Below are 17,251 nucleotides of genomic sequence, written 5' to 3'. Positions count from 1 at the left end.
TAGATACCTGACTTTCCCACTTGAGAAGAATTTCTGAGCACCTCAGTAGGTTATGCCTCCATGAGATTTTCCCCACGGAGCAGATATGCCAGTGTATACAGAGATGTTCAAATAGATATAAGATGAAACTATGGCTGGGCCCAGTGGTGTGCACCTGTAGACCTAGCTGTTTGGGAGGCTGAGGCAGGAGGATCACTGGAGCCCAGGAGTTCTGGGCTGTAGTGTCCTATGCCAATTGGGTATCAGCACTAAGTTCAGCATCAATATGGTGACCTCATCTGGGTACAATGGCTAATGCCTATAATCCCAGCATTTTAGGAGGCCAAGGTGGGAGGATCACTTGAGCCTCAGAATTCGAGGCTGCAGTGAGCTATGACCATGCCCACTGCACTTCAGACTTCAGCCTGGGCAACAGAGGCCCTGCCTCTTAAAAAAAAAAAAGAAAGAAAGAAAAACATGGTGTCCTCCTGGGAGTGAAAGACCAGCAGGTTGCCTACAAAGGGGTGAACTGACCCAGGCTGGAAACTGAGCAGGTCAAAACTCCTGTGCTGATTAGTAGTGGGATTGCACCTTTGAATATCCACTGCACTGTAGCCTGGCCAACACAGTGAGACCCCATGTCTAAAAAAAAAATTTAAAGCTGAAACTACATGTTATCGATTTTTTTTTTTTTTTTTTTTAATGATTTACTGACATGGGGTCTTGTTTGAGACCAGCCTGAGGAACATGGCGAAACCCCGTCTCTACCAAAAATACAAAAAATTAGTTAGGCGTGATGGTGGCACACGCCTATAGTCCCAGCTACTCCTGGCAGGGGCAGGTAGAGCTGTGGTGGGAGGATCGCTGGAGCCCAGGAGGCAGATGTTGCAGTGAATCAAGATTGTGCCACTGCACTCCCACCTGGGTGACAGAGTAAGACCTCGTCTCAGAAAAAAAAAAGTTTGTAATATGTGTATGTGCCTCTTTATTAATATATTAATACCTGGTAGTAGGTCTAAAAAGCACTGTGACTTTGCAGTAATGAATATCAATGGCATTTTGAGATATCTGCAATAACCCCGAAATCTATGTGATTTCTACTGGTGACAATAACGTGTACTGCTAATACTTCTGCAGTTTATGGCTACATTTGTTAACAGTGGAGGATGTCCAGGTTCTTGGCATCTTGAACAAAGAACAAAACGCACAAAGCAAGGAAGGGACAAAGGGATTTATTGAAAACGAAACTACACTCCACAGCATAGGAGCTCAAAAGACCCTGTTACAGAATTCTGGGGAGTTTAAATACCCCCTAGAGGATGCCATTGGTTACTTGGGGTACGCCCTATGTAAATGGAAAGGATGAAGTGAAGGTACAAAGTCATTTACTTGGCCTACGCCCTGTGGAGAGGATATTTCCTGTCATAGCTTTAGTGTGAATCGGCTTTATGTTCCCTGCCTCCAGACCCTATTTTCCTGCTTCACATTCATGATGGAGGGAAATGCTGTATTTCAGCTACCAGACAGAGAAAAGATAAAACTTTTTTTCCATCCAAATTCGGACAACTGACTTCTTCTACCCATGATGAACCCCAGGTTAAAAATCCCTGCCATGGATACTGTTTGAATGGTTTACCATGAGCATGTATTTTTTTCCCCAGACAACAGAATTTGTCATAGTACACACACACTTCAACAGAAAGAGCGTTGCTATTTTCAGTGAGAAATATGCCTAGAACTTAAGACGTTTCACTGTTCAGATCAAATGGATATAGGCCGCTAAAGCTTCCTTGAAGGCAAATTGTGTGGATTTTTTGTTTTCTACATCAGGGAAGAAAGAAGTTTATTAGCTGAATTTTCACAAACATTTGTGTGTGTGTGGTGGAAGGGACAGAGAAAGATGTAGGGCACAGCCACTCCCTTCACATCACGGTGGGAAGCACGGGGAAATGGTAAGCTGAACTCAGATGCAGACTGTGAATTGCTAAATCACAGTTACACCAATATTTCAAAAATAATGATATATATTCAATCACATTACCCTAAAATAGTAATAAATTGCTTTTATAAGAACAATATTTTGTTCCATCAACAACCTGAAATTCAGCTTCTCTTTTGAACTTATGTAATTTCTTGCAATACACATGAGATTATTAGTGTGTATATACATATAATTTACAAGTAACTTTTATATGTATGGGATATCATAAAAATAAATATTTGGTCTTTGTCCCTGGTTCCTGGCATATAGTTCCTGAAAGCCTTGAAATCTCAACTGGTGTATTTTTTATGCTAATGAGATAGCTTGTGGCTGGAGGCCGCTAGTAGCTTCAGAATGGGGGCTGGTCACCAGAAACATCAAGGCATGATCAGAGGGAACATTCAGCCATAACTGCAACCTCTGGAGAGGGGAGAGGGGCTGAAGATGAGTGAATCACCCATGGCCAATTATTTTATCAATCATGCCTCCCTAAGGAAACCTCAAAAACCATAACAATGGAGTTTGGAGATCCCTGGATTAACATATCAAAATGTTGGGAGGGTGGTGTGCCTGGAGGGCATGGATGCTTAATGCACCACCCCTATACCTTGCCATACACATCTCTTCCATTTGACTGTTCCTGAGTTGTAGTCTTTATAAGCTGGTAATAGTAAGTAAATGTTTCCTGAGTTTTATAAGCTATTCTAGCAAATTGTTAAACCAGGGGGTGGGATGGGGCGGTCACGGGAACCCCTAATTTGTAGCCAAGTCAGACAGAAGTGTGGGTAACATGGGGACCGAATACTTACAACTGACGTCTGAAGTGAGGGCAGTTTGGTGGGACTGAGCATGCTAACCCTGGGTAGTGTCGAAATTGAATTGTAGGACACCAGTTCAATTTTTAATTGGAGAACTGGAGAATTGCTTGATGTGGAAAACCCCCACATTTGGTGTCAGAAGTGTTGTGAGTAAAAACAGCTCAGTGTATTATAGTGTATTCATTTACACGAGGTTAAAAATCAGTTTCACCCCAACCATGTCACCATGGGGAAGTCATGACCTCACTGAGCCTTTGTTTCCTCAAATGAAAAATGGAAATGCTACTCTCCCTTCACCTCAAAGGATTATGGTAAGGCTGAAATGAGAAACCTGTGTGGAGTGCCCAACACATAGTACTTCATCAAGGATAGTCCACTTCTCTAGTGATAGAGTGCAGCATGCTATACTGCACTTTGTCTTTCTACAAGGGTACCAAACTCCTTTTCAGTCTACAATCCAAGATAGACTGTGATAATATGTGTCAGAATAGACGAGATACCTGGTTTGGCGAAAGGGAGAACACAGTTAATGGTGCATGAAGAATGGCTAAATGGCCAGCAGTGACTCCAGGGCAAGCTACCAGTGATAAAGAATCCCAGCACCAGGTACCTAGCTCAGCTTTCTGCTGTTCCAGTTTAGTACTCTATCCAAAATGCTGGGGACCAGAAGGGTTCTGGATTTTGGAGTATTTCCATATACATAATGACATATTTTGGAGATGGGATCCAAGTCTAAACACGAAATCCATTTATGTTTCATATACACATTATATACATAAGTCTGAAGGTAATTTTATAATTACTTTTAATGATTTTGTGCTTGAAACAAAGTTTGTGTATGTTGAACCATTTTATTGCCCTTTGTAGGCAGGCTTGCATGGGAGAATCTGGGCCTGTGTGGAAAGGATATATAGTAGCTGAAGGGGGCTTACAGAATCTCTTTTCCCTTGGGGATGCTGAGTAAACAGTGTGTTATACACCTTCATTTTGACTGTGACATGTCACATGACATGAGGTATGGAACTTTCCTCACTTGTGGCATCATGTCAGCACTCAGAAAGTTTCCTCATTTTTGGATTAGGGATGCTCCACCTGTATTAAGCTGAAAACATGAAACAGCATGTTCACAAGCATGTCTTAAGATCTGGACTGATAATGACAGGCTTCTGCCAGTATCATCTCAGTGAAACAAAGTGGATGGAAAACACTTGAGAAAAGTAACTTTAATTTTCTTATCTGAACTGTTATATACAAAGATGATCACTTTCAGAGTAAAATTAAGAATACCAGAATAATTTTACAGAACTTTCCAAGAAACAACACAGTTAAATTTACAGAATATGCCTAAAATATAAGAATATTCAAGTGAAGAAATATTAAGCTAGTGCTCAGAATACCAGACTATGGAGTGGGGGGTGTTGCAGGGCAGAAGTTGCTTTTTGAGATCTTTCTTGCCTTAAGCCTGAATGCTTCATGTTCCCAAAGAATCCAATTATGGAAACAAAAATTCCCTCATATTCAGTTTCACTTTAAAATACAATAAACAGGTTACATTCTCAATTGTTATTAAGTTGCTTATACAAACTTAAAGTCAAGAGCATAACTTCAGGATCTGCACTTTTTATGTCAAGTGCTTTAACTAAGCAGTTTAGGGCCTCCTGGATTTTTCCACACTCTTTTAGTTCTTTTCCACGCTTTACAAGAGTCTCATAGTCATTCGTAGCCTCTGCCGCCTGGGGAGAACCAACCAACTGTTCACCAGACAAAGGCTCAGGGGCACCAAGAGAGGTCTCTTGAGCTAGAGCACTAGGCTTAGATGTCGTTAACCAGCTGGACTTGTTTTCTGAAGACAGTGTTTCTCCTGAAGGATCCTCTTCTGTATACTTGGAGGCTTCGCCACTGCTTTCCTCTGCTCCTTCTTCTGGATAATCTTCAGCACCCTTTGCTTCACTGCTGTCGTCAAGTCTTTCCTCCATGTCCTCCACGTGGTCTAAAACCATATTAATAAGAGACCTCCTAGAAGCCAGAGATCTTCTAGAGTTCATAGACTTATTTACACTACTGGGTATTTGAGATGAAAAGAACCTTCCCGGTGGACTGATGTCATTTTTGGGAGTTGAAGCATCAAATTGTTTCACAGATGAGAATTGAAAGAGAGATGTGTTGAATGAATTTGTGCTTGAGGTATCTTTAAAAGAATCATCTACATCTTCGCCATCTGAAACAATCCTTCTAGCTTTACTTCTGATTTTTGCTTTAACTACTACTTCTTCTGGTTCATCATCTTTCTCAGAAAACTCCCAACTGAGACATGTTTTGCTATGCACAAACCCTGCTCTGGAATTAGGTGCAGAGCCACACAAGCTCTTTTCTTTCTCAACATGTTCTAAAGACTGACCGGAAAAATTTTGTCTGTTGTCTGGTGAGTCTTCCAAGAAAAGATTGAAATCACATGCATACTGTGGTGAGGATGCTAAACGTTCCTCTTCCAACTTGGCCTCACTTGCTTGAGCATCCTGCAGTGCACTATGGGATGCTGAAAGGTCATCAGCTATTTCAATAATGGATACATTTGATTCTGCATTTTGACTTTCATTTGTTATGGAAATAATGGGCCAAGGATTGCAATGATGTAAAATCTCATCATCCTTTAGTTGATCTAAATTTGGCCCAAGATCAGCTTTGGCTGATTTGCTAAGTACGTAATTAAAACTTTCCAGAGGATCCTCTTGCAGTGCCTCTTGCTTAGGCCCCTCTTGTAATGTCTCTTTTTGTATAGCTTCATTTTTAGTTGCAAAGCTTTTTTCCATTCCCAATGAAGAGTTAGTACAAAGTTCTTCTACACTTCCAAACCCCTTGGGTAAAGTAGCTATAGAGTCAGCACTACATGTACCTTCATATGGGTGCCTACCATCTTGCAAGGTGGTAACATTCACCTTTATACTGGAGAGATCTTGTTTCTCACCCTCTTGGGGCAGATCATCAATGACTACACTTGCCATTTTGGAACTGATATCTTCTTCCAGAGTATGACGAGTACTTATAAGAGGTGAAGGCTGAGGCTGTGGTTTATTCAATTTAGGGCATTTCTTCTTTGTTGAAGAAGGAAATACAGGTTCTCTTAGCCAGGCCCCCTCATTTCTATTTCTTTGTTGTTCCATCAGGAGCTCTTTATTTTGAGACTCAAATTCAACAAGGAATTGCGCTTTCTGAACCCTTTGTTGAATATAGTGAGATTCTTCTACCACATCAAGTTCTTCTTTAATAGATAGATCACATGTGTACATCAAATCATGGTCTGAGATTCCGGCTATCCCCAAAGACTGCAGATAGGCAATGTGTTCATCTAGTTTTGTATCAGATTTCCTCTGAGCAGCATGCAAAGACTGAAGCTGCAGCTGGGTTACAGAGTTCTGAAGATCCTCGATTGTAAAGAGCTCTCTTAATTCTTGTTTACTAAAATATCGGAAAGGGTTCTTTTTTTCACCAGTAGTTTGTCTTATTAATGAGTCCTTGAAAACCTGTCTTCTGTATATTTTTTCCTCTACAGTCCCACAAGTGATTAGCCTATAAACCACAACATTCTGTTTTTGTCCAATTCGGTAAACTCTATCCACAGCTTGAGCATCAGTTGCAGGATTCCAGCTAGGGTCAAAAATGACCACTCTAGTTGCTGCAGTTAATGTTAAACCGACACCACCTACTTGAGTGGTAAGCAGAAAAACAGAGTAATCTTTATTTTGCTGGAATAAGTTAATTCTTTTTTCTCGTTCCAAAAGATGAGTAATCGTCCCATCGATTCGCAGTGTCTTAAAGTGCCTATTCTTTAAGAGGCGTTCGATGATGTTTAGAATTTGCCTCGATTGAGAAAACACCAGAGTTTGATGTCCCTCATCTCGCAGCCTCTTAAGTAAGTCCATTAGGAATATCATTTTTCCAGATTCTTCCATCAATGTGTTATCAGTTATTTGATCAATATGGTCCACATCTGGGGAATCTTCCCCCTCATTTCCATCTTGAGCAGAGAATGTCCCAAGATTTAGCAAACAGCAAGCCCGTGCAGACAGCAGCCTAGGATGATCACACAGCTTCTTTAAGACACCTAGCTCAGCCAAAGGTGAGCGCGTCTCCATTAGCAACTCCTTGATATGATCTAAAGACACAAATTTTCTGTATATTTCTTCTTGTAAAGGCACAAGTCGTATCCAAATAATTAAATCATTTTTCCTGGAAAGGGAAGGCATTTCACAAATGGCGTCAACATCTGGATTCTTTTCATTAAGTCTGACCTCTGGGTTGCTTGACTTTTTCTTCTGTACGTCTTCTTTAGTCCTCCTGAGAAAATAGGGTTTTATGATTGCCATTAAGTTTTCAGATATTTTAAATCCCAAGGCTTTTTCTCCTGGAGTAGCATCTTTCTCTCTGGCTCTAGTAATAGGATTTTCATACTCCATTTTAAAAGTTTTTAATGTTCCCAGCAGGGACCCTTGACAAGCAAAATCAAATAGGGACCATAGTTCTTGTAAATTATTCTGGATTGGGGTTCCTGTGAGGAGGAGGCGATTACTTGCAGGAATAGCACGAGCACATATTGCTGACTTAGTAGATGACGTTTTTATTTTATGTGCTTCATCAAGGATGACATAGTCCCACACAAACTCTTGGCCCCTAAAGCTTGAAAGTTGCTGCCAGTTATTGATTAACATTTGATATGTAGTGATAATGACACCATTCCTTTGCTGAATCCGATTGAGGTTTCTGGTCCGTTCATCCTTGCTAGGACCATGAAAGGTTTTGACTCTCATTCCTGGAGTCCACTTGATGAATTCTTTTACCCATGTGTTAATAAGATTGGTTGGCATGATCAGCAGCACATGATTCACAAGTGAAGCATCAAACATACCAGAAAGGAAAGCAATGATTTGAACAGTCTTCCCTAATCCCATATCATCAGCCAATATACCACCTTTTCTTCCATCCCTATACAGCCTATAGAGGAAAGCTATGCCTTCCTTCTGGTGCTCAAAGAGTTGGTCGTGCAGTTCTCGATAAAGCAGCAGGCCAGAGTTGCACACATCTGTAAATTCATCATCTCCCTGTTCTGCCAACTCCTCCAAGGCTTCCTGTATTTTTTGGATTCTGCTCAGCACCTTTTCATTGGGAAAAATGTCCTTTGCCAAATTGAAAAGTTTAAATGCTTCTTCCAGATCTCCATTCTTAGTTGCTTCTTTGGCCTCTTTCACATATCTATAAAAAAGGTACAAAAAAAAAAAAAAGAAGAAGAAGAGAAAGGAAACATTGAACATTCAGTCTAAGAATGCTTTAGAGTTCATTTTAGAATCCAAACTGCAGCTGGACTTTTAATATCCTCAATTCAGGATGGGAAAGATTAGCACAGAAGATGCCAATGAAAGCTGGCATCACTTGAGACACAAACAAATATCCACCAGATGCTGCCAGCAACACCTTCAGGCACTAGTTGTGGAAAATGAATGTGCAAAGATTATTGGTTCCACAGTTTTTTTTTTTTAAGTTGGCACCCATAAGAAGCATGAAGTGATATTTTTTGTAAAACAAACCTCTATGTGTAGGGGCATGGAAACATGGGAACTTCTCTGGCCTTATTTTACTGGAGCTCCGTGATGCATTTGACACTATTGATCACTCCCTTCCCCTCTTAAAATTCCCTCCTTTCAGATTCCTATAGATTCCTTCTGGTTTTCCTCCTCTTCACTGACCATTTCTTCTGTGTTCTTCCTCCCAGAGGACTCAGTCCTAGGACCTCTTCTCACTCTTTTTAGTCTCTCCTCAAGTTTTCCCAGAGCTTCCACTCCCACCTATGTGCTCATGACTCCCAAATCACTCTCTCCAACCCAGAGCTGTCCCTCAAGCTCTACTCTAGACCCATATTCCAGCTGCCTTCTGGACATCTCCACTTGAAATCAAATTCAATTCATCCCAAACTAAACTCATTATTTGCCCTCTAAAAACGTGCTTCTCCATTTGTGTGCTAGTAAATAACACTACCATCTATTTAGCCATCCAAACTTCAAATCTGAAGAGAATCCTTGACCCCAACCTAAAGAGGAGTCATCCTTGTCCTTTCCTTTCTTTTTATGCCCCACCCCCAGGCCAGGCAGTCCCAAGTCCTACTAACTTTATTTCCCAAGTTATAACCACCTTCTTTCCATCTCTACTACCATTACTGTGGCCCAAGTCACCATCATCTCTGGCCTGGATAATTGCAGCTTCCTACTCACTGCTCTCCCTACATAAACTCTTGCCCCTCCAATACACTCTCTATATAGCAGCCAGCAGTACTGTCTTAAAGCATAAAATAAGTCATGTCATTCCTCTGCTTAAAGTTCTTCAGTGGTTTATGGTCAATTACTTTCAGTAAGGGCGCCAAAATAATTCACTGGGGAAAGAACTCTTTTCAACTGGATATCCATGTGCAAAAGAATGAAATTGGACCCCTACTCATACCGTATACAAAAATTAACTCAAAATGGATCAAAGACCTAAGTCTAAGGGCTAAACCTACAAAATTTAGGAAAAAATATAGGTGTAAAAATCTTCATGACTTGGATTTGGCAGTATCTTAAATATGATGCCAAACACACAAGCAACCAGAGGGGGAAAAAATATATACAGGACTGGGTGCGGTGGCTCATGACTGTGATCCCAGCACTTTGGGGAGGCCAAGGCAGGAGGATTGCTTGGGGTCAGGAGTTTAAGACTAGCTTGAACAACATAGCGAAACTGTGTCTCTTAAAAAATAAATAAATAAAAGGAAAAAAAGATATACAGATGGGCAATAAGCACATGAAAAGACTCTCAACATCATTGGTTGTCAGGGAAAGGCAAACCAAAACCACAAGGAGATACCACTTCCCATTAGGATGGCTATAACCAACAAGTAGGAAAATACAAGTGTTGGCAAGGTGTGAAAAACTCCCACTATTGGTGGGAATTATTAATTATTCAGAGCTGCTTTGGAAAGCAGTCTTGATCTATGTTCTAGAGCTTGAAGGAAAAAATAACAGTTTTAAATTATTAGACTATTTCCAAGTTCCTGAACTGGTAACCTACCCAGTATCCTGAAACCCCTATGAAACCTGGGGTTCTGTGTAACTCTAGCCAGGCATCTTCCCCAGAGACTAAAGTGCTGCCCCTGATCCCTAGCTCTGGGCCAGAGTCCCCACTAATCACACACACCAGCCTTTTAAATGGCAACTGTGTGCCTAGACTTCTTAGCACCAGCCTAAAATACTTATTGCTGTGCTCTACCCACCCTCTGGAACCCCCATTTGTCAACCTTTGCCTGAACCACAACCAGAGTTTACAGTATTCCTTGGACATCACTGCTTTCTGGCTGGGTTAAACCGCTGCTGTGAGCCAAGCTGCCTTCCCCAGTCCCTGGTCCACCCTAGTTAGCAGGTCTGTCTAACAACTGCATCTCAGCTATTCCTTTCCCCTCAGTCTATTCCACCAATCAAGTTGGACCTAGGATGGTATTCTTTCCCTACAATGGAATCAGGGGGGAAAAATAAATGCTTTTTATAGCACTGCCCTGGATATCTGATTATTTGCAAGACTAGAATGCTTTTTACAATGCAGTTTGATTTAGCCACTTAGCTTCTAATCACTTCCATTTTTCAGTGCTTGGAGGGAAAACATGTCCTTTTTATTGCTAATGTAATGATTTATCCATCTATAGCACACAGGATCCCTAATGATCTGGATAACTTAGCTAACACTTCATGGGCTCAAATATTTTTCCAGAATTGCTCCCCTGTTTTCCTTGAACATAGGCAGGGAGAAGCTAGGCCTGCTTGGGAGCCAGGAGGACACGGAGGAGTAACCAGTTCAGGACAAAGAACCATACCCCTCAAGCAAGAGAACAAGGAGAAGAATAGTGCTAGAGTATGGGGGGAAATGTCAGTTTTTAATTCCATAGGAAGGGACAATAAAAACAAAAATTTGTGTGTTTAAATGGTTTTACCTGAAATTATATGACTAGAGCATGATTCTCTTTAAGGATTGTTTAAAAGGACATCTAATCACCTCCCAGGAGGTCTCTCCCCCAACACATGAGGATTACAATCTGGATTACAATTCAAGATGAGATTATGGATGGGGTCACGGCCAAACCCTATCAGTGGCACATGCCTGTAGTCAGTCCAGCTATTCAGGAGGCTGAGGCAAGAGGTTCGCTTCAGCATGGGACGTCTAGGCTGCAGTAAGCCATGATCGCACCACTGCACCCCAGCCTGGGTGACAGAGCAAGACCCATTTAAAATATAAATATATATATATATAATATACAAACAACTCCTGGAGGAAGGGGATACAACAATTAAACTTGGGCTACAAAGTCCTGTTACCTGGAAAGCTACCCTTTCACTGGCAAAACTGCCTAGCTGCTAACTCCCTGGGTCATAACCCCACCTAAAGGTCTTCTCCATAAGAAGCCCTGCCCAAGTGGCCATTTAAAATCATCTCTGTGGCTGGGCATGGTGGCTTATGCCTGTAATCCCAGCACTTTGGGAGGCTGAGGCAGGTGGATCACCTGAAGTCAGGAATTCGGGACCAGCCAGGCCAACATGGTGAAACCCCGCCTCTAAAAAAATACAAAAAAATTAGCTGGGCGTGGTGGTGGGTGCCTGTAATCCCAGCTACTCGGGAGGCTTGAGACATGAGAATCACATGAACCCGGGAGGCGGAGGTTGCAGTGAGCCAAGATCGCACCACTGTACTCCAACCTGTGCACCACGGTGAGACCCCATCTCAAAAAATAAATAAATGAAAAATAAAATCCTCTCTGCCCCAAAGCTATTTGCTCAGATGCAAACATCTTCCTTGACCATAGCCAATTAACCTCTCAACATGTAATCCACCTCCCTTTGGAACTGGCTGATACCTTGAGAAACCTTTCTTCTCCACAGAGTCTGCTGGTTCAGATGCTGAAAGTTTTTCTATCTGGAGAAACCAATAAGCCATACTATTATACCTATGCCCCAAAGAGCTAAGCTAAGCTAAACACACAATGTTTGCAAATGAGCAGCTGAAAAGGCACACAAGCTTAAGTCGCAGAAGACACACACTTGATTTTTCTTGTTGTGGAGGGCCCTTTGGAACATTCCCTACAAAGTTATTTTAGAATGTGAAGAGATGGCTGGGAGCGGTGGCTTGAGCCTCTAATCCCAATACTTTGGGAGGCCGAGGCAGGCAGATTGCTTGAGCCCAGGAGTTTGAGACTAGCCTGGGCAACATAGTGAAGCCCTGGTCTCTACAAAAAATAGAAAAAAATTAGCCAGGTTTGGTGGCATGCGCCCATAGACCCAGCTACTGGGAGGCTAGGGTTGCAGTGAGCTATGATCGTGTTACCACTGCACTCCAGCCTGGGCTACAGAGCCAGACCCTGTCTCAAAAAAAAAAAAAAAAGAAAAAGAAAAGAATGTGAAGAGACAGAGAACTGAATGCAAAGACCCTAACTCAATAAAACTTTGTTTGTTTTCTTCACATGCAAAACAATCAGAAATGCTTTTTGTTTCGTAATCTGGCCACCAGTCACTAGGCCCATATAGGGTTGGAGGAACCTAGACCTGCTAATCTCGGTGCTTGTGAGTGGGGTTATCGCTGTTCTCTCAACAAGAACCCAGTTTTGAGAGACAGGACTAGCTGGATTTCCTAGGCTGACTAAGAATTCCTAAGCCTAGCTGTGGAAGGTGACCGCACCTACCTTTAAACTTGGGGCTTATAACTCAGCTCACACCTGACCAATCAGGTAGTAAAGAGGGCTCACTAAAATACAAATTAGGCTAAAAGCAGGAGGTAAAGAAATAGTCAAATCATATATCACCTGAGAGCACAGGGGGAGGGACAATGATCGGGATATAAACAGGCATTCCAGCCGGGAGGGGCAACCTCCTTTGGGTCCCCTCCCATTGTATGGGAGCTCTGTTTTCACTCTATTAAATCTTGCAACTGCACACTCTTCTGGTCTGTGTTTGTTACGGCTCCAGCCGAGCTTTCGCTCACCGTCTACCGCTGCGTTTCTGATACAGCAAGGCGCCCATTGCCGCTCCGGATCAGGCTAAAGGCTCGCCATTGTTCCTGCATGACTAAGTGCCCGGGTTTGTCCTAATCGAGCTGAACACTAGTCACTGGGTTCCACGGTTCTCTTCCATGACCCACAGCTTCTAATAGAGCTCTAACACTCACCACATGGCCCAAGAAGCCAAGAACCCCAAGGTCAGAGAACAAAAGGCTTGCCACCATCTTGGGAGCTCTAAGAACAAAGACCTGCCCGTTAACAGTTTCCCTATACTGATCCAGCTCCTGGAGTATCAGCTCCCTGACATGTCTTTATGTCCAGTCCCCTTGTCAAGATGCATGTAGACACATTAGACACAACAGATGTCTTTTGATTCTCCATCAAAATCAATAAAACGTAAAACATTTGGATAACATAAAAATTGCAGGTGACCTGAATGCCAGTATTGAAAACGGCCCATTTAAAGCCCAAGTCATGGCAGAGTAGGCTAGGAAGATTCCTTCCTTTTGGCCTCACTTTCAGGGATGGTCATTTTAATCAATGTGGGGATCATTTTAAAATCACATATAAACACAAACAATATTATTAAGTAGTAGTGATTTCTGAGATAAATTAGGGGAGAATATGGTTCACATTTCAGTCAAACAATGTTTAATAATTAGCTTTTCCCTGCTTAGCACCATTTATAAGACAGGCATTTAAGAGTCAAACAAACAAACAAACAAACAATGTTGCTTTACCCCTAATAACCAAAAACTGGAAACAACCCCAGCACTTTGGGAGATTGAGGCGGTTGGATCACCTGAGGTCAGGAGTTTGAGACCAGCCTGGCCAACATGGTGAAACCCATCTCTACTAAAAATACAAAAATTAGCTAGGTGTGGTGGCAGGCACCTGTAATCCCATCTACTCCGGAGACAAAGGCAGGAGAATTATGTGAACCCGGAAGGCGGAAGTTGCAGTGAGCCAAGATTGTGCCACTGCACTCCAGCCTGGGTGACAGAGTGAGACTCCATCTCAAAAAAAAAAAAAAGTTTAGGCTGGGCGCAGTGGCTCATGCCTATAATCCTAGCAGATCACTTGAGGTCAGGAGTTCGAGATCAGCCTGGCCATCATGGTGGAACCTCATCTCTACTAAAAATACAAAAATTAGCCAAGTGTAGTGACGGGTCCCTGTAATCCTAGCTACTCGGGAGGCTGAGGCAGGAAAATTGCTTGAACTCGGGAGGCGGAGGTTGCAGTGAGCCAAGATTGAGCCACTGCACTCCAGCCTGGATGAAAAAGCAAGACTCTAACTCAAAACAAACAAACAAACAAACAACACCAATCTGTGGTATATTCATACAAAGGACTCAATAACAGAAAAGAACAAACTACTACATGTATGAATTTATACATGTATGAATCTCAAATACATGCTGAGGAAAAGCCAGGCATAAAAGAGTAGAAACTGTGTGATTTCACTTATATCAAGTTCTAAAATAGGCAAAACTAACATATGGTGGAAAACATCAAGACAGTGGTTGCCTCTGGAGGTGGAAATTGCCTGGGAAAGGGCGTGAGGGAACTTTCTGGGGTGATAATAGTATTCTATATCCTGATAGGAGTTTGGGTTACACAGGTGTATGCATTTGTCAAAATTCACCAAATGTACACTTAAGATTTATATATTACTTTGTATGAAAATTTTACTTTAAAAGAAAAAAACTAAACAAATATTGAAATCCACTTAATAGTTTATATGCTGAAGTGTTTAGGGGGAAGTATCCTGATGTCTGCAATTTACTTTGAAATGTATCCTAAAAAAAGAAGATGGACTGATGGAATAGATATGTTGTAAGAATAGGTATATGATAAAGCAAGTATAGTAAAACATTAATAACAGAATCTAGGTGGTGGGTGAAAAAGACTAAAAAGACTGCTTTGCCAATAGACTGCTGCCTCTCAATTTGAAGGCATACAAAAGCAAGATTCATAACACGCTGCGATTTGGCTTCTTACCTAGCACTCTAATGTAAGTGTTCTCACCAAGGACACCAACCTCCATATTGCCAAACTCCATGGACAGTTCTTAGTCTTTATCTTTCTTGACCTTTCTGCTGTGCTTAAAACCACTGATGACTACATCCCTCCTGAAGTTTTCCCTCCCCCTTGGGTTCAGTGGCATACAACCCTCTCTCCTAGATTTCTTCTACCTCTCTAACCATTCAAGATGCTCAGTCTGCATCTTGAATTCCTCTCCATCCACATATCCCATATAAAATGGTGGCATTTCTGGGGATCTTTTTGTTGTTAATGTCCTTCTGATTCTATGTACATTTCCCAGAAGATTTTATCCATGGCAGTGTCCTGTACTAGGTTAAATAGAGTCCTCCAAAATTTCATGTCGACCTGGAGCCCGTGAATGTGACCAGGACATTGCAGATGTTATTGATTTAAGATGAGGTCATACTGGATTAGGGTAGGCCCTAACCCCATATGACTAGTGTACTTATGAGAGGTAAACTGAGACACTGAGACATAGAGAGGAGAATGCCATATGAAGATGGAGGCAGAGAATGGAGTGATGCATCTATAAGCCAAAAAGCTCCTAGGATTGCCAGTACCATGATAAACTAGGAGAGAGGCTTGGAACAGATTATTTCTCAGACTCCAAAAAGAAACCAACCCTGCTGACACCTTGATTTTAGACTTCCAGTTTCCATAACTGTGACAGAATGTCTAGGTTTAAAAAAAAAAATGTGGTAAAATACATATAACATAAAATTGACATTTTAACCATTTTAAGTGTACAGTGGCATTGATTACATTCACAATGTGTAATCATCACCACTATCTTTCTCATGATACCAAACAGAAACTCTGTACCCATTAAGTTTTAACTCCCCATTTCTCCCACCCCTCAGTGACATCTAATCTACTTTTTGTCTCTGTGTATGTGCCTATTCTAGATATTTCATGTAGGTGGAATCATATAGTATTTGTCCTTTTGTGTTTGGCAGTGGTTAACCAGATAACCTTGGATTGGAAGATTAAGGAGCTGGAGGTACTAAAGGTCTATACCCATTGTAAAAGAAATTAACTGTCCCTGGAGAATTTTTAATTTTTAGTTAGACTTTATTCCAAAGGGTCAGTCAGGATGTTAGCCACCAAATACTCCCCAAAATAATAAAACTTCTTTCTGCTGAAGAACATTGGCTGGTAGGATACCCTCTAGATGCCAAAGCACATCTGCTATGCCAGAAAAAAGGATAATTTTGGTTTTGGCATAATTACTGTTATGCTATTTTTTTCCGGAGTGATTAGCCAGCAGGTTCAGCTGCTTCTGAGGGCATGTTGTTAGCATGTAGGAGGATGCTTTCTTCCTGTTTATTCTGGCAGAAGGGTATTTGCCCAGTTCAACCAAAAGCAGCACTAAAATATTCAGGTCTGATTACAAAGGAGGAGTTCAACAACCCTGCCTGCTTTTACTCACTTTGAAATCAGCCTTGCTCTTCCTGCCTGCTTATATTCTCTTTATGACAGGGTATGAAGGACCTAAAAGAGCAAGAAGAACCTTGGGCCTCTTTTGAGCCATACAGTTTGGTCCAAATAGTTCTTTTCTGAGGAATCCAAAGCCAATAACCAGATAATAAATACTACAGAAAGCCTTACACTGTTTTCAGTGATTGCTCTTATAGGTGAAATAGAGTACAGAGCTAACAGTGTCAAGCCCCAAACCAAAACTTGTGTAGTCTCCTATCCTAAGAGGCCCAGGCCACCATTAAATTGAATATTTACGTTTTATACATTTTGTTTATGCATATATTGTGAAATATACGTATCTTATATTTCACAATAAAAGTTTTAAAGAATGTTACTTGCCCACCCTAGTGGCCAGGGGATAAGATCATTACCAGAAGGTGGACATGAAAGCTTATTGAGTAGAAAAAAAAATTAAAAAACACAAAAAGAACAAAATACAACAGCAACCGTAATTCCCTACACCTAAGCAAGTGCCTGAAATATGGGCACTCCATGCTGTTCCAGGAAAGAACAGTGTAGGACTCTTGATTCTATTCAATTGACCTATATCTATACTTATACAAGTACCACACTATCTTGACTACTGTAGCTTTGTTGTAAGTTTTGAATTTAGGAACTATGAGTCCTCTAACTTTGTTCCTTTAAAAATTTTCTTTAAATAATAGAGATGGGGGCCAGGTGCGGTGGCTCACGCCTGTAATCCCAGCACTTTGGGAGGCCGAGGCGGGCAGATCACGAGGTCAGGAGATCCAGACCATCCTGACTACCACGGTGAAACCCTGTCTCTACTATAAATACAAAAAATTAGCCGGGCATGGTGGCGGGCGCCTGTAGTCCCAGCTACTTGGGAGGCTGAGGCAGGAGAATGGCGTGAACCCAGGAGGCGGA

The 17,251-nt window shown here is 41.6% G+C and overlaps 2 protein-coding genes across 3 annotated transcripts in view; one reads left to right on the top strand and one right to left on the bottom strand.

Annotated features, from left to right (window-relative positions):
- The window catches only part of PIN4 (peptidylprolyl cis/trans isomerase, NIMA-interacting 4), a 107,642-nt gene that overhangs the window by 15,996 nt on the left and 74,395 nt on the right, over positions 1–17,251 (top strand). The window lies entirely within an intron of this gene.
- Positions 3,977–17,251, bottom strand: part of ERCC6L (excision repair cross-complementation group 6-like) — a 62,818-nt gene continuing 49,543 nt past the window's right edge. The window contains exon 2 of one of the 2 annotated variants that reach the window (XM_011979239.1): positions 3,977–8,025. In XM_011979239.1, the coding sequence (XP_011834629.1) occupies positions 4,335–8,025 (3,691 nt within the window). In that variant the 3' untranslated portion in view covers positions 3,977–4,334. The remainder of the gene's footprint in view (positions 8,026–17,251) is intronic. The other variant, XM_011979248.1, reaches the window with a different exon arrangement.

Source organism: Mandrillus leucophaeus, unplaced genomic scaffold (assembly GCF_000951045.1).
Source record: "Mandrillus leucophaeus isolate KB7577 unplaced genomic scaffold, Mleu.le_1.0 Scaffold1039, whole genome shotgun sequence".
Taxonomy (NCBI): Eukaryota; Metazoa; Chordata; class Mammalia; order Primates; family Cercopithecidae; genus Mandrillus; species Mandrillus leucophaeus.
This window is presented reverse-complemented; position numbering and strand designations above follow the sequence as displayed.